This window comes from Oncorhynchus clarkii, chromosome 1 (genome assembly GCF_045791955.1).
Source record: "Oncorhynchus clarkii lewisi isolate Uvic-CL-2024 chromosome 1, UVic_Ocla_1.0, whole genome shotgun sequence".
NCBI classification, from domain to species: Eukaryota; Metazoa; Chordata; class Actinopteri; order Salmoniformes; family Salmonidae; genus Oncorhynchus; species Oncorhynchus clarkii.
The window spans coordinates 15,292,574-15,315,360 of record NC_092147.1 but is presented as its reverse complement, the minus strand read 5'-3'; the positions used below and the strand labels follow the sequence as shown (position 1 = coordinate 15,315,360).

The window sequence follows — 22,787 nt, the reverse complement described above, 5'->3', positions numbered from 1 at the left end:
CCTGTTTGGTGTGTGGTGATTTGGACGTGGCCTGTTTGGTGTGTGGTGATTGGGACGTGGCCTGTTTGGTGTGTGGTGATTGGGACGTGGCCTGTTTGGTGTGTGGTGATTGGGACGTGGCCTATTTGTTGTGTTGTGATTGGGACGTGACCTATTTGTTGTGTTGTGATTGGGACGTGACCTATTTGTTGTGTTGTGATTGGAAGTGGCCTATTTGTTGTGTTGTGATTGGGACGTTGCCTATTTGTTGTGTTGTGATTGGAAGTGGCCTATTTGTTGTGTTGTGATTGGAAGTGGCCTATTTGTTGTGTTGTGATTGGGACGTTGCCTATTTGTTGTGTTGTGATTGGGACGTTGCCTATTTGTTGTGTTGTGATTGGGACGTGACCTATTTGTTGTGTTGTGATTGGAAGTGGCCTATTTGTTGTGTTGTGATTGGGACGTTGCCTATTTGTTGTGTTGTGATTGGGACGTGGCCTATTTGTTGTGTTGTGATTGGAAGTGGCCTATTTGTTGTGTTGTGATTGGGACGTTGCCTATTTGGTGTGTTGTGATTGGAAGTGGCCTATTTGTTGTGTTGTGATTGGGACGTGGCCTATTTGTTGTGTTGTGATTGGGACGTGGCCTATTTGGTGTGTTGTGATTGGGACGTGGCCTATTTGGTGTGTTGTGATTGGGACGTGGCCTATTTGGTGTGTGGTGATTGGGACATGGCCTGTATGTTGTGTTGTGATTGGGACATGGCCTGTATGTTGTGTTGTGATTGGGACATGGCCTGTATGTTGTGTTGTGATTGGGACGTGGCCTGTTTGTTGTGTTGTGATTGGGACGTGGCCTAGTTGTTGTGTTGTGATTGGGACGTGGCCTGTTTGTTGTGTTGTGATTGGGACGTGGCCTATTTGTTGTGTTGTGATTGGGACGTGACCTATTTGTTGTGTTGTGATTGGGACGTGGCCTATTTGTTGTGTTGTGATTGGGACGTGGCCTATTTGGTGTGTTGTGATTGGGACGTGGCCTATTTGGTGTGTTGTGATTGGGACGTGGCCTATTTGGTGTGTTGTGATTGGGACGTGGCCTATTTGTTGTGTTGTGATTGGGACGTTGCCTATGTGGTGTGTTGTGATTGGGACGTGGCCTATTTGGTGTGTTGTGATTGGGACGTGGCCTATTTGGTGTGTTGTGATTGGGACGTGGCCTATTTGGTGTGTTGTGATTGGGACGTGGCCTATTTGGTGTGTTGTGATTGGGACGTGGCCTATTTGGTGTGTGGTGATTGGGACATGGCCTGTATGTTGTGTTGTGATTGGGACATGCCCTGTATGTTGTGTTGTGATTGGGACATGGCCTGTATGTTGTGTTGTGATTGGGACGTGGCCTGTTTGTTGTGTTGTGATTGGGACGTGGCCTAGTTGTTGTGTTGTGATTGGGACGTTGCCTATTTGTTGTGTTGTGATTGGGACGTGTCCTATTTGTTGTGTTGTGATTGGGACGTGACCTATTTGTTGTGTTGTGATTGGGACGTGGCCTATTTGTTGTGTTGTGATTGGGACGTGGCCTATTTGGTGTGTTGTGATTGGGACGTGGCCTATTTGGTGTGTTGTGATTGGGACGTGGCCTATTTGGTGTGTTGTGATTGGGACGTGGCCTATTTGTTGTGTTGTGATTGGGACGTTGCCTATTTGGTGTGTTGTGATTGGGACGTGGCCTATTTGGTGTGTTGTGATTGGGACGTGGCCTATTTGGTGTGTTGTGATTGGGACGTGGCCTATTTGTTGTGTTGTGATTGGGACGTGCCCTATTTGGTGTGTTGTGATTGGGACGTGGCCTATTTGTTGTGTTGTGATTGGGACGTGGCCTATTTGGTGTGTTGTGATTGGGACGTGGCCTATTTGGTGTGTTGTGATTGGGACGTGGCCTATTTGGTGTTTTATGATTGAGATTTGGCCTGTATGGTGTGTGGTGATTGGGACATGGCCTGTATGTTGTGTTGTGATTGGGACGTGGCCTATTTGTTGTGTTGTGATTGGGACGTGGCCTATTTGTTGTGTTGTGATTGGGACGTGGCCTAATTGTTGTGTTGTGATTGGGACGTTGCCTATTTGTTGTGTTGTGATTGGGACGTGGCCTATTTGTTGTGTTGTGATTGGGACGTGGCCTATTTGGTGTGTTGTGATTGGGACGTGGCCTATTTGGTGTGTTGTGATTGGGACGTGACCTATTTGGTGTGTTGTGATTGGGACATGGCCTGTATGTTGTGTTGTGATTGGGACGTGGCCTATTTGTTGTGTTGTGATTGGGACGTTGCCTATTTGTTGTGTTGTGATTGGGACGTGGCCTATTTGTTGTGTTGTGATTGGGACGTGGCCTAGTTGTTGTGTTGTGATTGGGACGTTGCCTATTTGTTGTGTTGTGATTGGGACGTGGCCTATTTGTTGTGTTGTGATTGGGACGTGGCCTATTTGGTGTGTTGTGATTGGGACGTGGCCTATTTGGTGTGTTGTGATTGGGACGTGGCCTATTTGGTGTGTTGTGATTGGGACGTGACCTATTTGGTGTGTTGTGATTGGGACGTGACCTATTTGGTGTGTTGTGATTGGGACGTGACCTATTTGGTGTGTTGTGATTGGGACGTGGCCTATTTGGTGTGTTGTGATTTGGACGTGGCCTGTTTGGTGTGTTGTGATTGGGACGTGGCCTATTTGGTGTGTTGTGATTGGGACGTGGCCTATTTGGTGTGTTTTAATTGGGACGTGACCTATTTGTTGTGTTGTGATTGGGACGTGGCCTATTTGTTGTGTTGTGATTGGGACGTGGCCTATTTGGTGTGTTGTGATTGGGACGTGGCCTATTTGGTGTGTTGTGATTGGGACGTGGCCTATTTGGTGTGTTGTGATTGGGACGTGGCCTATTTGGTGTGTTGTGATTGGGACGTGGCCTATTTGGTGTGTTGTGATTTGGACGTGGCCTATTTGGTGTGTTGTGATTGGGACGTGACCTATTTGGTGTGTTGTGATTGGGACGTGGCCTATTTGGTGTGTTGTGATTGGGACGTGACCTATTTGGTGTGTTGTGATTGGGACGTGGCCTATTTGGTGTGTTGTGATTGGGACGTGGCCTATTTGGTGTGTTGTGATTGGGACGTGGCCTATTTGGTGTGTTGTGATTGGGACGTGGCCTATTTGGTGTGTTGTGATTGGGACGTGGCCTATTTGTTGTGTTGTGATTGGGACGTTGCCTATGTGGTGTGTTGTGATTGGGACGTGGCCTATTTGGTGTGTTGTGATTGGGACGTGGCCTATTTGGTGTGTTGTGATTGGGACGTGGCCTATTTGGTGTGTTGTGATTGGGACGTGGCCTATTTGGTGTGTTGTGATTGGGACGTGGCCTATTTGGTGTGTGGTGATTGGGACATGGCCTGTATGTTGTGTTGTGATTGGGACATGCCCTGTATGTTGTGTTGTGATTGGGACATGGCCTGTATGTTGTGTTGTGATTGGGACGTGGCCTGTTTGTTGTGTTGTGATTGGGACGTGGCCTAGTTGTTGTGTTGTGATTGGGACGTTGCCTATTTGTTGTGTTGTGATTGGGACGTGTCCTATTTGTTGTGTTGTGATTGGGACGTGACCTATTTGTTGTGTTGTGATTGGGACGTGGCCTATTTGTTGTGTTGTGATTGGGACGTGGCCTATTTGGTGTGTTGTGATTGGGACGTGGCCTATTTGGTGTGTTGTGATTGGGACGTGGCCTATTTGGTGTGTTGTGATTGGGACGTGGCCTATTTGTTGTGTTGTGATTGGGACGTTGCCTATTTGGTGTGTTGTGATTGGGACGTGGCCTATTTGGTGTGTTGTGATTGGGACGTGGCCTATTTGGTGTGTTGTGATTGGGACGTGGCCTATTTGTTGTGTTGTGATTGGGACGTGCCCTATTTGGTGTGTTGTGATTGGGACGTGGCCTATTTGTTGTGTTGTGATTGGGACGTGGCCTATTTGGTGTGTTGTGATTGGGACGTGGCCTATTTGGTGTGTTGTGATTGGGACGTGGCCTATTTGGTGTTTTATGATTGAGATTTGGCCTGTATGGTGTGTGGTGATTGGGACATGGCCTGTATGTTGTGTTGTGATTGGGACGTGGCCTATTTGTTGTGTTGTGATTGGGACGTGGCCTATTTGTTGTGTTGTGATTGGGACGTGGCCTAATTGTTGTGTTGTGATTGGGACGTTGCCTATTTGTTGTGTTGTGATTGGGACGTGGCCTATTTGTTGTGTTGTGATTGGGACGTGGCCTATTTGGTGTGTTGTGATTGGGACGTGGCCTATTTGGTGTGTTGTGATTGGGACGTGACCTATTTGGTGTGTTGTGATTGGGACATGGCCTGTATGTTGTGTTGTGATTGGGACGTGGCCTATTTGTTGTGTTGTGATTGGGACGTTGCCTATTTGTTGTGTTGTGATTGGGACGTGGCCTATTTGTTGTGTTGTGATTGGGACGTGGCCTAGTTGTTGTGTTGTGATTGGGACGTTGCCTATTTGTTGTGTTGTGATTGGGACGTGGCCTATTTGTTGTGTTGTGATTGGGACGTGGCCTATTTGGTGTGTTGTGATTGGGACGTGGCCTATTTGGTGTGTTGTGATTGGGACGTGGCCTATTTGGTGTGTTGTGATTGGGACGTGACCTATTTGGTGTGTTGTGATTGGGACGTGACCTATTTGGTGTGTTGTGATTGGGACGTGACCTATTTGGTGTGTTGTGATTGGGACGTGGCCTATTTGGTGTGTTGTGATTTGGACGTGGCCTGTTTGGTGTGTTGTGATTGGGACGTGGCCTATTTGGTGTGTTGTGATTGGGACGTGGCCTATTTGGTGTGTTTTAATTGGGACGTGACCTATTTGTTGTGTTGTGATTGGGACGTGGCCTATTTGTTGTGTTGTGATTGGGACGTGGCCTATTTGGTGTGTTGTGATTGGGACGTGGCCTATTTGGTGTGTTGTGATTGGGACGTGGCCTATTTGGTGTGTTGTGATTGGGACGTGGCCTATTTGGTGTGTTGTGATTGGGACGTGGCCTATTTGGTGTGTTGTGATTTGGACGTGGCCTATTTGGTGTGTTGTGATTGGGACGTGACCTATTTGGTGTGTTGTGATTGGGACGTGGCCTATTTGGTGTGTTGTGATTGGGACGTGACCTATTTGGTGTGTTGTGATTGGGACGTGGCCTATTTGGTGTGTTGTGATTGGGACGTGGCCTATTTGGTGTGTTGTGATTGGGACGTGGCCTATTTGGTGTGTTGTGATTGGGACGTGACCTATTTGGTGTGTTGTGATTGGGACGTGGCCTATTTGTTGTGTTGTGATTGGGACGTGGCCTATTTGGTGTGTTGTGATTGGGACGTGACCTATTTGGTGTGTTGTGATTGGGACGTGGCCTAGTTGGTGTTTTATGATTGAGATTTGGTCTGTATGGTGTGTGGTGATTGGGATGTGTATAACCCCTTCTCCCTGTGTGTTGAAGGGTAGATCCCCCTCAGCTTGATGCCTTCATCATGGACAAGGCCCTGCTGGACTACGAGGTGTCCATCGACGCAGACTGCAAGCTGCTCACTGTGGGCAAGCCCTTCGCCATCGAAGGTAAGAAACCGCCCGTCCACCCTGACACTGTATTGTTTTGACAGCCCTCAGACTTGACGGCTCTAGAGTCATTGCCTGTCTGTCTGTGTCTATGTGTGTCTCTCTGTTTATGTGTATGTGTGTGTGTGTGTGTGTGTGTGTGTGTGTGTGTGTGTGTGTGTGTGTGTGTGTGTGTGTGTGTGTGTGTGTGTGTGTGTGTGTGTGTGTGTGTGTGTGTGTGTGTGTGTGTGTGTGTGTGTGTGTGTGTGTGTGTGTGTGTGTGTGCTTTCTTAAGTGCCCTGGTATGTAGGTAGGCATGCACTTGCTTGAATGTGTGTTTGGATTCCCTGTCCTCTCCCTGTTTTCTAGTTAATCTCAAATTCACATTCTTTTCATTTGAATATGTATTATTCAAATATATTCATTGCTATTTTGTCTGAACCAACATCACACCCATGTTTCTGAGAGCCTGTGCAGGATTATGGGGAGTAAGTGGAAACAGCCTCCCGCGGTTTGCCTTTCTGTGTTTGTCTTTCTGCATTGCTGCTCCCACATTGTCAACGCATTAAGGTTCACTTTTCACTGTCAGTCTTTTTTAGAGCAGTTACAGTAGGTGTTATGGGTTCTGGTGACCCACAGGGTGTGCAGGGAACAGTGTGAAACAGAGACGTACTATCTAAACTTGTCCAATAAGAAACATGTTTTTATTTTCTGTTGCAAAACGTCATTTGTTTGCCATAATAACACAACCCTAATTCAGTTCACCAAGAACATGATGAGTACTTGATAGCAGATGTATTGTGCCGGATAGAAGGACATGATGAGTACTTGATAGCAGATGTATTGTGCAGGATAGAAGGACATGATGAGTACTTGATAGCAGATGTATTGTGCAGGATAGAAGGACATGATGAGTACTTGATAGCAGATGTATTGTGCCGGATAGAAGGACATGATGAGTACTTGATAGCAGATGTATTATGCAGGAATAGAAGGACATGATGAGTACTTGATAGCAGATGTATTGTGCAGGATAGAAGGACAGACAGCACACCCTGTGGGTTTCTTGAACCAGGATTGAAAATAATTGTTTCAGAGAAGTATCCCTCCAGGCTAAAGTGGGGGCTATTGAAATCAGTGAGGAGGCATCATTTTGGGGGGTTCTTGCGTTGGAATTCTGCTTATATCACGCTATACCACAATAAACATAAAGTTCAAATGCAGAGACTCCAAGACCATTGAGTGCTTTTGAAGTGACAGGTTGCCACTAAAGCAAGGCCATTTGACAATTAATATAGGCTACAAGATAGATAGAGTAATTCACCTATTACAAACAGCCTATGTGAATGCAGCCGTACGTACACACAGCGTTTTACCAAAATAATGCAAATTAAATGCTGAAACTAGTAGCCTAATTACTCATGCAAAACAAAAATACTAAATAGCAATTTGGGTTAGAATATCATTCACAACTGCGAATGCAAACAAATGAATGTGAACAGAACAAATTAGCGGTAGGTGCACTATAGGCCTACAATCTGAATATCAGATTGATAAAGGCATGACACAATCTATATTTAGCCTATTTACGCTTCAAACATGGAAATCATGCAGCTCATTAATTAATTCAGCACAATAAACTTCTGTCGATCGAATTCAACCCACCCACGTAATCATTTAATCAATGCCGGCCTACTGTAAACATGTTTCCAATACGTACAGTTCCATTTACAACCAAGCAATGGACTACCATAAAAACAGAATATAGACTATGTATTGCTATGATGAAACATACGAATATGTAGCTATACCCAGGGGCGTCATTTGGGTTATTGCATTGGAATTATATTGAATTCTGCTTATATCACACTATACTACTATAAACATAAAAGTTCAAATGCAGAGACCATTGAGTGCTTTTGACACATCTACTGGGTATTCCAGCCAATCTCTTCCTATGAACCAGTTGCTATTAAATTAAGGATTTTGGACAGAAAACCTGCAGCAAGGGTAGGATTCAATAGGCTAATCTGGGCTGGCTACTCTGTTCCAAAAATTGTCAGGGACAGTCGGAGGTGGAAGTGGCTGTGGAGCCATTATCCTGGCTGGTAGGCTCTGCACTTGGTGCTAGCTGGAGTTCGGCAGCATCATCGCTGCTGGGCTTGGTGGTGGCCTCGGTGGTTTGATTTCTGATATCCATTGTGGCAGATTAGCTGGTTAGAGCTAAATAGGCTAATAACTAAGACCTTTTACAGCTAGTTAAGAAGCTAACTAAACTCTGTAGTGTTGGGGCGCTTTAACTGTGACCCCGTCCTTCTAAATCTAAATAAAACATTCCAGGCGGAGGTGTATCACATTATTCACGCAGCCTACCACAGATGAGCAGGGTTTTTCATGATTTTTATGGAAACCCAAAGGAGTCATACATAACCGCCCAGTGGCTTTCCCCTTATCACTCTGGCAGGCTCTCAGTCCATGGAGCTGATAAAGCGCAGCGAAGATACAGATTTGGCGCCAACCTGTCACTCAAACATTTGAACTTTTTTGCTATTTTTGTATAGGGACATAAAACTAAAACTAAGGGGGGACAAGTTTCAACTGTGGGGGCTAACCCGGGTGCGTATCTCTTCTTGATCCTGATTCCCCCAATCCATCCTTTACTGAGATATACAGTGCAATTGGAAAGTATTCAGACCCCTTCACTTTTTTCACATTTTGTTACGTTAGGAGGATGGGGGAGAGAGGGAACGGTAATAGGAGGATAGGAGGATGGGGGAGAGAGGGAACGGTAATAGGAGGATGGGGGAGAGAGGGAACGGTAATAGGAGGATGAAGGAGAGAGGGAACGGTAATAGGAGGGATGAAGGAGAGAGGGAACGGTAATAGGAGGGATGAAGGAGAGAGGGAACGGTAATAGGAGGATGGGGGAGAGAGGGAATGGTAATAGGAGGATGAAGGAGAGAGGGAACGGTAATAGGAGGATGGGGGAGAGAGGGAACGGTAATAGGAGGATAGGAGGATGGGGGAGAGAGGGAACGGTAATAGGAGGATGGGGGAGAGAGGGAACGGTAATAGGAGGATGAAGGAGAGAGGGGAACGGTAATGAAAGAGTCTGTCATCTGGCTGCTGTTTCTATTAGCCTGAAAGGGCAGGCCTGCTGTGTTGGATGTGTAGAATGTCAGCTGACGCTGTGTTTTCAGATTCATCACTGGGCAGGACACACACATACAGTACACACACACCCATATGCAAACACACACACTCTCGTTTGTCTTTTTCCCTTTTCGTCCGGAAATTCTACAACTGTATGATAGCTCGCACATACTATTTTCCTATTTTTGGTGGCATGAAAGTGTGTGTGTGTGTGTGTGTGTGTGTGTGTGTGTGTGTGTGTGTGTGTGTGTGTGTGTGTGTGTGTGTGTGTGTGTGTGTGTGTGTGTGTGTGTGTGTGTGTGTGTGTGTGTGTGTGTGTGTTTGTGTGTGTGTGTGTGTGTGTGAGAGATGCCCTCTTGTCTCATTTGCATATTTTATACTTGTGAACTTCATAGCTCACCAGCTTTGAAACGGCAACATTTTGTCTGCCAGATATCTTTCATGAGACTAAGTCACGCGCTCTGGACAGGCGATTGGGGGAGCAAATTCTATTTGAGTCAAGCTTTTTCACTTTTTTCCTGAAAATAATCCCCCCCCTACTCACACTTCCTTTACATCACAATATTTCAGGAAACAGACTTGTGAGAACTGCATTACTCAATCAACTGGTTGCTCTAGAGAGCTGATTTAGTGAGCAATTTCACCAGGGAAGAGGGATCTTTGTTTTCGTTTTTCTGAGTTTGGGGAGACAACTAAACCATGTGTGGAACAGGATCTACACCTTCTCTTTTCACAGTAACTCCTGGAATATTATATTGCTCTTTTTTGCCTGTGTTTTGAAGTGAGAAATGTTCCTCCGTTTTGGGCCCTGACCTCTAGACAGTCATTCATAATAAAGCAGTAATTGGGGTTTTGCTCAATTAGACCTCTCCTATCTCATCTCTCCTCTCCGTTAATTGCATTTTCTAGCCTCCCTCGCTCTTCCCTTTCACTTCCGTCGCTTTTCACTTCCCTCGCTCTTCCCTTTCACGTCCGTCGCTTTTCACTTCCCTCGCTCTTCCCTTTCACTTCCCTCGCTCTTCCCTTTCACTTCCCTCGCTCTTCCCTTTCACTTCCGTCGCTTTTCACTTCCCTCGCTCTTCCCTTTCACTTCCCTCGCTCTTCCCTTTCACTTCCCTCGCTCTTCCCTTTCACTTCCGTCGCTTTTCACTTCCCTCGCTCTTCCCTTTCACTTCCCTCGCTCTTCCCTTTCACTTCCATCGCTTTTCACTTCCCTCGCTCTTCCCTTTCACTTCCGTCGCTTTTCACTTCCCTCGCTCTTCCCTTTCACTTCCCTCGCTCTTCCCTTTCACTTCCGTCGCTTTTCACTTCCCTCGCTCTTCCCTTTCACTTCCCTCGCTCTTCCCTTTCACTTCCCTCGCTCTTCCCTTTCACTTCCCTCGCTCTTCCCTTTCACGTCCGTCGCTTTTCACTTCCCTCGCTCTTCCCTTTCACTTCCCTCGCTCTTCCCTTTCACTTCCCTCGCTCTTCCCTTTCACTTCCGTCGCTTTTCACTTCCCTCGCTCTTCCCTTTCACTTCCGTCGCTTTTCACTTCCCTCGCTCTTCCCTTTCACTTCCCTCGCTCTTCCCTTTCACTTCCGTCGCTTTTCACTTCCCTCGTTCTTCCCTTTCACTTCCGTCGCTCTTCCCTTTCACTTCCGTCACTTTTCACTTCCCTCGCTATTCCCTCGCTCTTCCCTTGCTCTTTCCTCGCTCTTCCCTTGCTCTTCCCTTTCACTTCCCTCACTCTTCCCTCGCTCTTCCCTCGCTCTTCCTTCGCTCTTCCTTCGCTCTTCCCTCGCTCTTCCCTCGCTCTTTCCTCGCTCTTCCCTCGCTCTTTCGTCACTCTTCCTTCGCTCTTCCTTTGCTCTTCCCTCAAATCTTCCCTCACTCTTCCCTCGCTATTCCCTCGCTCTTCCTTCGCGCTTCCCTCGCTCTTTCCTCGCTCTTCCTTTGTTCTTCCCTCGCTCTTCTCTCGTTCTTCCTTCGCTCTTCCCTCACTCTTTCCTCGCTCTTCCCTCGAATCTTCCCATCGCCTCTTCCCTCGCTCTTCCTTCGCTCTTCCCTCGCTCTTCCTTCGCTCTTCCCTTGCTCTTCCCTCGCTCTCCCCTCGAATCTTCCCTCGCTCTTCTCTCACACTTTGCTCGCTCTTCCCTCGCTCTTCCTTCGCTCTTCCCTTGCTCTTCCCTCGCTCTTCTCATCGCTCTTCCCTCGCTCTTCCTTCGCTCTTCCCTCACTCTTCCTTTGCTCATCCCTTGCTCTTCCCTCGCTCTTCCCTCACTCTTCACTCACTCTAACCTCACTCTGCCATCACACTTTCTATGTGTTTCTTCTCACTATTCATCACTCCATCCAGTTTTGTATCTCATACACACACTCATATGTACACACACACAACAGTCACACACACTGCCTTCCTCTCCACACACACACACACACACACACACACACACACACACAAACACACACACACACTCCTTGGTTGGCAGCTAGTCCTCTACTTACTAATTTACTAAAACAATCAAGCAACTCAAATACAGCTGTTGAACTTTCGCTTAACACAGAGTCCCTTCTTTCCGAATGTCTGTCCCTGCCGCTTTAGGATTTCATTTGTCACTATATTTTGGACTGAGTTGTAGTGGGCTACAGACAGTGTAACTGGAAGGTGCCAGGACTGTCAATTTGGTGATTAAAGCCAACCAGTATTTAATGACTGTGACTCAAAGCTGCGAGCCCACGCTTTATTAAGAATAACATCCTCATCAACACTTGGCTACAGGGACATCTGTGTCAGTCTGTGTCAGTCTGTGTCAGTCTGTGCCAGTCTGTGTCAGTCTGTGTCAGTCTGTGTCAGTCTGTGCCAGTCTGTGTCAGTCTGTGTCAGTCTGTGTCAGTCTGTGCCAGTCTGTGTCAGTCTGTGTCAGTCTGTGCCAGTCTGTGTCAGTCTGTGTCAGTCTGTGCCAGTCTGTGCCAGTCTGTGCCAGTCTGTGTCAGTCTGTGCCAGTCTGTGCCAGTCTGTGTCCGTCTGTGCCAGTCTGTGCCAGTCTGTGCCAGTCTGTGTCAGTCTGTGTCAGTCTGTGCCAGTCTGTGCCAGCGCAGAGGGCCAACCCTGTTGGCTTTAAGTGAAACAAAGGGAAGTTAACGGGATCTGAGATGCACTCCATTAAGAATGTTAGACTGAAGCACACGCTTTACACTCCATAAGAGTTCAGCTGTTTCTACTTGTAGGAGCACACAGGCAGGCAGGCAGGCAGGCAGGCAGACAGGCAGACAGGCAGGCAGGCAGGGAGGCGACTGACCGACCGACCGACCGACAACAGTCACCCACGAAGCACCGTTACCCATCGCTCCACAAAAGCCACGGCCCTTGCAGAGCAAGGGGAACCACTACTTCAAGGTCTCAGAGCAAGTGACGTCACCGATTGAAACGCTATTAGCGCGCACCACCGCTAACTAGCTAGCCATTTCACATCTGTTACATGTGCTTGACTGTGTGTGTGTGTGTGTGTGTGTGTGTGTGTGTGTGTGTGTGTGTGTGTGTGTGTGTGTGTGTGTGTGTGTGTGTGTGTGTGTGTGTGTGTGTGTGTGTGTGTGTGTGTGTGTGTGCTTAGGCATGTCTCGCTCTGATGAAACGTGTTAATGTCAGAGCTTGTCTATTATCTGTCATCTTGACTGGCCCAGGGGAGGGAGGGAAGGGGGGGGGGGGGGGGAGTGGGATGGAGGGGGAGATGAATGACATACATTAGCCATGAGAAACAGAGAGATAGGTAGAGGTAAAACCCATTCAGTGATTACAGTAAATAACATTTCTGCCAGTCCTCCTTTGAGATGGAGGGATACAAGAAGGGAGGAGAGGAGGGAGGGGAGGAGAGAGTTGGGGTGAGGGAGAGATGGAGGGAGGAGAGGAGAGAGTTGGGGTGAGGGAGAGATGGAGGGAGGGAGGAGAGAGTTGAGGTGAGGGAGAGATGGAGGGAGGAGAGGAGAGAGTTGTAGTGAGGGAGAGATGAAGGGAGGAGAGGAGAGAGTTGAGGTGAGGGAGAGATGGAGGGAGGAGAGAGTTGGGGTGAGGGAGAGATGGAGGGAGGAGAGAGTTGAGGTGAGGGAGAGACGGAGGGAGAGTTGGGAGAGATGTGTCTAAATGATACAGGCACACACACACACACACACTCCTTGTCATTATATAGTGGATGCTCGGGACGTTCTTCACTTTTTCCTGTTTTTCCCATGTATTCCTCCATCCATCTTTCCTCCAGTTGCCACTGAAGACCACGAGATGGGGATTTTACCTCTCCATCCTTCCACACACCACAGGAATCAGATATCAAAATCTCATTTATTAAATGTAATTTAAACATCAAAGGAGTTTAAAGTACAGGATCAGCAGTACAGGTAGAAGAGGAATTTGTCGAGGCTGAATTCTTTGGTTCAACTATAATATCCATAGCCTCATGTTCCCCTTCTGGAAGGGATGAAGGTAAGGTCATCCGATTTGGTTTAGTATTGATCCACTTCATCTCCTTGGGCGGACGGGATCCAGACACAGTCTGCCAGTTAACTCACTCTGCGTGAAGTTTGGAATGATACGCCTATAGACCCCTGCTCAGTTCTCCACCAAACAATTTAGGACAATCTTTAAAGCATTTTGGGCATTTTATGTGGAACAGAGAAAAACAATGATTTTGTAAAAATGGCTTCTGTTTATTTTTCAGATATGAGACATCTGTGTCACTGTTTGTATCCAGGTTAATGATAGCACAGCCATGTGACTGGTGATATAGAAGGGGACGCACCACAATTATTTCCATGAATTTCTACCAACTACTATACCCATTGTACTATGCTGACGGTAATAGTTTCTCTATCCCCCCAGGCTATGGAATAGGCCTCCCACAGAACTCCCCTCTAACCAACAACGTGTCAGAGTTCATCAGTCGCTACAAGTCAGACGGCTACATGGACATGCTGCACGACAAGTGGTACAAGGTGGTGCCTTGTGGGAAGAGGGTGTTCGCCGTCACCGAGGTGAGTTTTCCGTCCGTCTGTCTGTGTGTGTCCCGGTCCCAGACCGGTTTGGACTATGTTGTCAACAACTTCTATGGTGGTGTTTGACCATCGACGTCAGCCTGGGCCCAGATCTGTTTGTGCAGATAGGGACCAGGCTAGTGTGGCTGTGGTGGAGTGGCCGCCCTGTAGGCACACCACGTGGGTTGCAGACAGTTGATGGACATTGGGTTTGGCCATCCTAACACATCTGGACATATCAAACTGGATGTTTGGCTCTATTCCAATATCCACACTAGCATACCACTTGAATGAAGCAATGTATTGGGCATGCATTCTAAGAGATATTTAAGTGTGGTTTTCAGACAGTCTGGACTCCATCAGTGTCAGATGTTAAGGGAAAAATATTTATTCCTAGATTCGACCTCTGTGTGTGTCTATGATATCCTCTCAGGATTGTGTGTCATCCTGAGGTTATCCTTTAACACCAAGCACCCAGTTGGTCGAACTTCCTGCCCCAATGGACTGCTATCATAGACATACACTGAGTGGACAAAACTTTAAGAACACCTTCCTAATATTGCGTTTTACCCCTCCTCTTTGGCCATCAAAGCGTTCCACAGGGATGCTGGCACATGTTGACTCCAATGCTTCCCACAGTTGTGTCAAGTTGGCTGGATGTCCTTTGAGTGGTGGACCATTCTTGATACAAACAGAAAACTGTTGAGCGAGAACCCAGCAGCGTTGCAGTTCTTTACACAAACCAGTGCACCTGGCACCTACTACCATACCCTGTTCAAAAGCACTTCAATATTTTGTCTTGCCCATTCACCCTCTGAATGGCACACAGACACAATCAATGTCTCAAATGTCTCAAGGCTTATCATAGCTTTCAACTGGATTCACCTGGTCAGTCTATGTCATGGAAAGAGCAGTTGTTCTTAATGTTTTGTACACTCATTACTAATTCATTAACTGGTTGTTATAATCCTATTAAATAGTGTTATTATTGTTGATATCCTGTTACTGGGGCAATCGTCTGGTCCTCCCATCAGCATGACGATATGGGCTGTTTACCTTTTGGCTCCTAGTCCACCCACCCACCCAGACAGACAGACAGCCAGACAGACAGGGCCTAGCAGCCGAGGACTCTGGGATTGCTTTTCTAATACCAACACCACATCAGTCTGCGCTGATTTGTGATCTTCACAGACCCAGCAAAGACAGAGAGTGTGTGTGTGTGTGGTGTGTGTGTGCGCATGCCTGCTGGTATGCATTTTCCCGGATGGGGAAAATGGTGCTAGAGAGACAAGCAGTGATCCCAGCCATCTGTGCAGGAACATCAAAGTCATTCCCAGTCTTGTTATTACCTAATCATCAAATGATCACCTGATTTACGTTGGGGAGAGACTGACGAATGGATGGTAGGACACTGATGTTTCCCACATGACAACATCTCTCGTTCATCTTGATGACACGACTAACAATAACATATCTTCTTTTAGGTACGTCAAGGGAACGATTTTAGTTTGTTTTATTGATTTACCCCGGCTGACACTCCTTTGAACTATGATGTCGTCATGTACCTGTCCACGACGACTCCTCAAAAGATACTCAAATTCATATTTGGAAATGTAAAATAATATACAGTGCCTTGCGAAAGTATTCGGCCCCCTTGAACTTTGCGACCTTTTGCCACATTTCAGGCTTCAAACATAAAGATATAAAACTGTATTTTTTTGTGAAGAATCAACAACAAGTGGGACACAACCATGAAGTGGAACGACATTTATTGGATATTTCAAACTTTTTTAACAAATCAAAAACTGAAAAATTGGGCGTGCAAAATTATTCAGCCCCCTTAAGTTAATACTTTGTAGCGCCACCTTTTGCTGCGATTACAGCTGTAAGTCGCTTGGGGTATGTCTCTATCAGTTTTGCACATCGAGAGACTGAAATTTTTTCCCATTCCTCCTTGCAAAACAGCTCGAGCTCAGTGAGGTTGGATGGAGAGCATTTGTGAACAGCAGTTTTCAGTTCTTTCCACAGATTCTCGATTGGATTCAGGTCTGGACTTTGACTTGGCCATTCTAACACCTGGATATGTTTATTTTTGAACCATTCCATTGTAGATTTTGCTTTATGTTTTGGATCATTGTCTTGTTGGAAGACAAATCTCCGTCCCAGTCTCAGGTCTTTTGCAGACTCCATCAGGTTTTCTTCCAGAATGGTCCTGTATTTGGCTCCATCCATCTTCCCATCAATTTTAACCATCTTCCCTGTCCCTGCTGAAGAAAAGCAGGCCCAAACCATGATGCTGCCACCACCATGTGTTCAGCTGTGTTGCTTTTACGCCAAACATAACGTCTTGCATTGTTACCAAAAAGTTCAATTTTGGTTTCATCTGACCAGAGCACCTTCTTCCACATGTTTGGTGTGTCTCCCAGGTGGCTTGTGGCAAACTTTAAACAACACTTTTTATGGATATCTTTAAGAAATGGCTTTCTTCTTGCCACTCTTCCATAAAGGCCAGATTTGTGCAATATACGACTGATTGTTGTCCTATGGACAGAGTCTCCCACCTCAGCTGTAGATCTCTGCAGTTCATCCAGAGTGATCATGGGCCTCTTGGCTGCATCTCTGATCAGTCTTCTCCTTGTATGAGCTGAAAGTTTAGAGGGACGGCCAGGTCTTGGTAGATTTGCAGTGGTCTGATACTCCTTCCATTTCAATATTATCGCTTGCACAGTGCTCCTTGGGATGTTTAAAGCTTGAGAAATCTTTTTGTATCCAAATCCGGCTTTAAACTTCTTCACAACAGTATCTCGGACCTGCCTGGTGTGTTCCTTGTTCTTCATGATGCTCTCTGCGCTTTTAACGGACCTCTGAGACTATCACAGTGCAGGTGCATTTATACGGAGACTTGATTACACACAGGTGGATTGTATTTATCATCATTAGTCACTTAGGTCAACATTGGATCATTCAGAGATCCTCACTGAACTTCTGGAGAGAGTTTGCTGCACTGAAAGTAAAGGGGCTGAATAATTTTGCACGCCCAATTTTACAGTTTTTGATTTGTTAAAAAAGTTTGAAATATCCAATAAATGTTGTTCCACTTCATGATTGTGTCCCACTTGTTGTTGATTCTTCACAAAAAAATACAGTTTTATATCTTTATGTTTGAAGCCTGAAATGTGGCAAAAGGTCGCAAAGTTCAAGGGGGCCGAATACTTTCGCAAGGCACTGTACGTTTTTGACAGAATCACATTCCAGCCTGTCATTTTCAAGCTGCCTTGGATCAATGTTAGAAACTCCAAGGAGTGTACATGCAGCGCATCTATCATCTATCAATCCAAAACTAGCACATCCTACAAACCATATGTTTTTCAAATTTGAATCTTTCCCAGTTTCCTCTATATGTTTCACACAGGAGCACCCGGATGACATTTCTATTTTACTCTAATTTGAAGGGCAGAATTACCTTGGCTTGCATTGAACAGATTATTCTTCATTTTCATTCCACATCTTTCTGCTCACATGGATTCGGAGGGGAAAGGCTGAGGGACAGAGGAAGGGAGGGGAGGGGAGGGGAACGGGGGGAGACGAGCTACCCCTCCCAGAAACAATATGGTGGAGGACGGGTCCACTCTTAAACACAGTCGACAGGCTAACATCATCCATACTGGGGGCCCTAAGTGCTAATAGGATGAGTTATTCCCCCTGCATACTGATCACTACTTGGTCAGGGAGAGAGGGAGAAGGAGGGAGGGGTGAGAGTATAGAGGGAGAAGGTAGGATGGAGAGGAGGAGGGAGAGAGAAGGATGGGGGAGAAAGGGGGAGAGAAGGACAGATGGGGGGTGAAGTGGGTAAGATGGAGAAGGGGAGATGGAGGGAAGGTGTAGAGGAGAGGAGAAGGGAGAGAGATATAATGGTGAAGTGGAGGGAGGGAGGGAGGGAGGGAGGGAGGGAGGGAGGGAACAGAGTGGCAGAGGGAGGGAGAGAGCAGAGGCTGGCAGCTCCCTCTCTTGGCCGAGTCCCAGAATTAAATGGGAGGAGGGACTGGGTCTAGAATGGGAGGGTGGCAGGAGGGATGGGGAGGGCCTGTACTGCACCCCTGGGGTTCACTGTGTCAGCACTTCGGAAACAAGCCCGCCGTCCTCCACCACTCCCTCTCTCAAGTTTTTCTTCTCTCCCTCTCTCACATCTACGTCCAAACCTCTACAGATAAGATCAGAGGCGGCTTTCGGTTTAGAACATTTCCTCTGAAAAGTTCTCTCTCCTTTGCTGCAAAGTGTCAAACAGCGTTGAACAATGTGGCTGCCTATATATACAGCACATCTCCAACAACTCATGTTGTTAGACCTTGATAGGCTAGATTCCTATTTTATTGGAGGTGTACAGCACTATACAAATACTGTACTATACAACTACTGTACTATACAACTACTGTACTGTATTGCTGGCAGGCACTCAGACAGGGTTCTCACTGCTCTCACTGTGCTTCTCAAACACACACTGTCGTCCTGACTTAGACTAAATGTCCTCTAAGCACTGCTGGAATTCAAAAGGACATCTGCAGCAGCCCACAGGGTAGACACTAATCATACCGGTGGAGGCTGCTGTGGGGGGACAGCTCATAATAATGGCTGGAATGGAGTGAATGGAATGGTATGTTTTTTATGTGTTTGATACCATTCCATTCACTCCATTACACTCCATTCCAGCCATTATTATGAGCCGTCCTCCCCTCAGCAGCCTCCACTGAATCATATAGGCTAGAATAGAGTAGAGTAGAATAGAAGGGTAGGCTCAAAGGAATAGAATGAGAACTCATATCTCTGGGTAGAATAATCTAGAACCAAATAGAATACAACGCAACAAAATCATTAAAGCAGCCAATGGCATGGAGATCAGGATTGTGTTGGTTATTAATCACAATGCTCAGGTCTCTAAAGCCCTGTTTATGCCTGGTTCTTTATCCTGATGTTGTCCACGTTCTGATTGTGCCCACATTTTTAGACAGGTGTAGATAATTAAAATATGGATGGTGATCTGATTATGATCAGATCTTCCTAACTACGTCCGGAGGTAGTCAGGGATGCATTGTGTCTCTGGTGTAACGGATCTGGACAGTGAAACCATTTAAATCATCATTCTTCTGCCCGCTAAAATCATTGTCAGGTACCACTATTGACTTATGGCATCAATATGTCTCTTAAAATAAATGAATAAATATTATTTAGAAAAATATCTGTCAAATAATTTACATTCATGTAAATCTGGTCCCAATGCGGACACAGTGGACAGAAAACAGACACATTTTAATACCCTGTATAGATGCAATTGCTAATATGTGGGCACAATCAGAATGTGAACAAGATCAGGACAAAGGACACATGTTTTCACCAGGTGTAAACAGGGCTTAATAGGAACGCAGCAGCATCTATTTAATAAACGCCACACTTTTAAAATTCTAAATATTTTTTGGGGGCGGGACAGACATGATGTCCAGATGTCAAAACTGTAATGGCCCGATTCAGACTTGGGAAATGTATTTATTTTTAACACTTTTTGGTAGTTTTGACTCTATACTGTCATTTGTGCATGGCTACATCAATCTATAGCTTGGGTCTCCACATTTCATATCTGCAAGTTATAAGGCCAGCATTTCATACATTTTACTGTGGAAAAGTTGATATGCTTCAGTTTGCTTTCATGTGACTGGTTTCTCATTTGTTTCCAGCAGTCATAAGGGAAAATAGATATAAAACAATTGTCACTTATATTTACAATCCCCTTATCCAAATGGCTTACTCATTTACTCATTCTATGGACCATGTCGATCTCTGTCTGAATATAAATTAATAGAGACTGCCCCCTAGAGGTGAAAACAGGGAGCGTTAGAAAAGATGAAAGACCTGAAATGATGCTCAGTATCCATTGGATAGAGATCTAATGACAAGGTTCTCAGGGACCAATCACCATCATCCCAAGGACTGATGTTGGTCCATGGACCAGAGGTTGACAATTTACTACATTGTTAAACCCTTTGTTACAGGTGTTAACCCTACTCAAGTAACCCAACTGTCCCCTCCCTTTCACCTCCTCCTTCTTATACAGACTCTCCAGATGGGCATCCGTCACTTCTCAGGGCTGTTTGTGCTGCTGTGTGTAGGTGTGGCCACGTCACTGCTCACCCTGGCTGGGGAGCACGCCTTCTATCACATGGTGCTGCCACACATCCGACGACGACAGAAGTACAAGTACTGGCTCCACACTAGCCAGGTGAGATGGAGGGAGGGACTGTGTGAGTGAACCAAAGGAGAATGTAAGTGTGAGAGTGTGTGTATGTGTGTGCACAAGAAAGAACGAGAAAACAGAGAAAGTGTGATTGAACCAAGTGTGTGTGTGTCAGAGAGAAAGAGAGAGAATGTGTGAGAGAAAGAAACAGACAGATGCTGTGTGTGTGTGTGTGTGAGCGTTTGTGTCAATAAAATAACCTTCATAGTGAGCCTCTCTGCCTCAGGCTTCAGACTTTTTCATAGCTTCTTTCATTGGCCTTTTTAAAGTGCTCTTTTTTACTTGAACACATTTGTGGCTTTCCCTGTCATGTTTTACGAACTCTATATCTAAAAGCAGTTACGCTTCACAAATCCTCCGGGAATTAAATATGAACAAATATTGATTGCTTGTAAAAGGTTGTTTATGGTGTAGGTTTTTCACTCTCTTGGATAGTCTTTAAAAAAAATGAGGACTGTTTATCACCTTGGCTGACATTTGGCAACATCGCCATCTGCTGTTGACTTAGAGAACCACCATTTGGGAACCGTAGTTGAAGTGAAGTATTAAAAGCACTGAAAATTCAAATCTGCCTGGCTTAAGTCCCCGGAGGTCCTCTAAGCTCCTTCCCCAGTTGGAGGATTATTAACGAGAGGGGGAAAGTAATTACAATTTCTAAGATGGTGTTGATTCTGTCTGTTTTGAATAAATCAGTGTGGAGCTTTTCTCCCCCTCCCACCTCTTCCCCTGGCTCAGTGTAACTATGGCCCCATTTGTTATGTAGAAAATCCACCGAGCCCTGAACCAGACCTATGAGGATGTGAAGAAGAAGCAGGGCGCCAACACAGAAAAAAGGTGACAAAATGGCTGCTATTATGGAGACCTGTTTTAAATATGTGTTTACTGTCCTTGTCCTTTCCTCCATAATCACTGATCTGAGGACCTGAGTAAAATCTAGAAGAAACAATATATAGTTGAAACCTTTCCAGTCCCTTTACCAGTGGTAATGTCTCCAGGGGAAAGGAGACAAGGAGATGAAGCATTAGGGTTGGATTCAACCCTTATCGTGGAAGTATCCCCTTAAATCGTAAAGGTACTTTCCAATTGAGTCGACATATGCAGCGTTTACCATGAATGCAGTGTTTACCCCTTTAAATTTCAATCGAGCGTTAAACGCAGATTTTCCGCGATACTATTCAGATATGGATTGAATCTAGCCCTAATACTGAGATACAGATTGAAAGCAATCTAACATACTAGTAGTGGTTGTTTAAGCACCAGACCTGTGTCTTTCTTTCTTTACTGAAAGTCATGCCTTTTATCTCCATGTAGCTGCAACAACCAGAAGAACCAGCACCCCCAGCCTCCCCCAGACCCCCCTTCCCCCGGCGCCTCGGCCAAGTGGAACGAGAGCAGCACGGACTCCACTGCTGCAGCCGCTAAAGACAAGCGAGTCCACTTTAACCTGGAGACCCTCAACAGCCGCCGCCTTCTAGCCCGGGCCGTGGCCGAGTCTGAAGGGGGGAGGGGGGGGTCGGCTGGATGTGACACTAACCCTAGGACCAACCCGGCCACACGGGTCTGTGCAAATGGGGGCTTCGGGACTTCCTTTGCCAGTTTGGTGCAATCCCTCCCCTCCTCTTCTTCCTCCTCAGGCGTTCCTTTGAGGCCGGGAGAGCTGCAGGAGCTGCAGGAGAGGATCGACCTGATCCGGGATCAGCTGAGGACGGCTCTGGCCAGGAGGGCTGAGCTGCAGACTTCCCTGGCCAAGGAAAAAGCTGCCTGCTCCGCCCCCATAGTGACAGGAATGACCTCCGTGGTTGTAGCTACTGCAGCCCTCCCCTCCTCCCGCTGTGCCACCACCATGACAGACCCTGTCCTCAAGTCCCTGCCCACAGTCCACACCATCCCTCCCATACACACCAATGAGAAGAGCTGATGCCCCCTGGTGTTTGGAAAACCAATGGTGTATTAGGGTTTATTGAAAGAAGTTGGATTACCTTGGATTGGATTTATCCAATTGTGAGCCCGATGCCATAGTATGGCAGCTCTTTCCCTGGACACTCTTTTGTTATTGGGTGAGATGAAAGAGCTTTTCAGGGCACTGGGAATCCCTTGTGATCTACATGTGCCCAATTGGTCCTCCCATGATTGGTAAAATGTGTGTTTGGGTTTGGGCTACCTCAGGCCTACTTGGATCTACCATGCCAATGGAGTGGGGCTAGAAGTACCAGCATGCCCCCATGACCGAGCCCCGCTGGCACTGCACCCATTCTGGGAACTTAACCACTGACTTTCCAGTGGTCTCTCTTCTGCCACAGGAGCCAAAATGGCTGCCACCCACAACCTTCTGTTTCCAGTGTCTTGTTGATTTTAGTGGTGGGGCGATAACTGAATTTTATCAACAATGCAATGGCAACCTGAAACAATCAGTAATACGTGGAGTTCAGACTGTATTCAAATCAGTAGAGGTGGTGCTTTTATGGTGTTTCTGTTTTCTTCCTTTGAGTTCCGAGTCGATATCGTTCAAGAATAAAGTCTGATGGAAGTGTTGGTTGTGATGGTTGAAATGTGAATCCTTGTCAAGTCTACTTTGTGTCGTCTGTATTTTTACCGCTAGGTCCACAGAGGGAAAGTAGGGATGTTTTCCTCATGGAAATGCTGGAATACTTCAGTGATAGAATAACAGGTGGTACCTGAACCATGAAGTCTGTAATACACATGAACTCTTTCCAAACATTTATACAAAAAACAGGGTGTCACT

At 46.3% G+C, this 22,787-nt stretch overlaps 1 protein-coding gene across 1 annotated transcript in view; it reads left to right on the top strand.

The window, feature by feature from the left end:
• LOC139368661 (glutamate receptor ionotropic, NMDA 3B-like) overlaps positions 1-22,684 on the top strand; it is a 103,420-nt gene extending 80,736 nt beyond the window's left edge. The window contains exons 5-9 of the mRNA XM_071107871.1: positions 5,512-5,627; positions 13,610-13,761; positions 19,865-20,029; positions 20,808-20,878; positions 21,356-22,684. Coding sequence (XP_070963972.1) covers positions 5,512-5,627; positions 13,610-13,761; positions 19,865-20,029; positions 20,808-20,878; positions 21,356-21,962 — 1,111 coding nt within the window. The 3' untranslated portion in view covers positions 21,963-22,684. The remainder of the gene's footprint in view (positions 1-5,511; positions 5,628-13,609; positions 13,762-19,864; positions 20,030-20,807; positions 20,879-21,355) is intronic.
• The last annotated feature ends 103 nt before the right edge of the window (positions 22,685-22,787 follow it).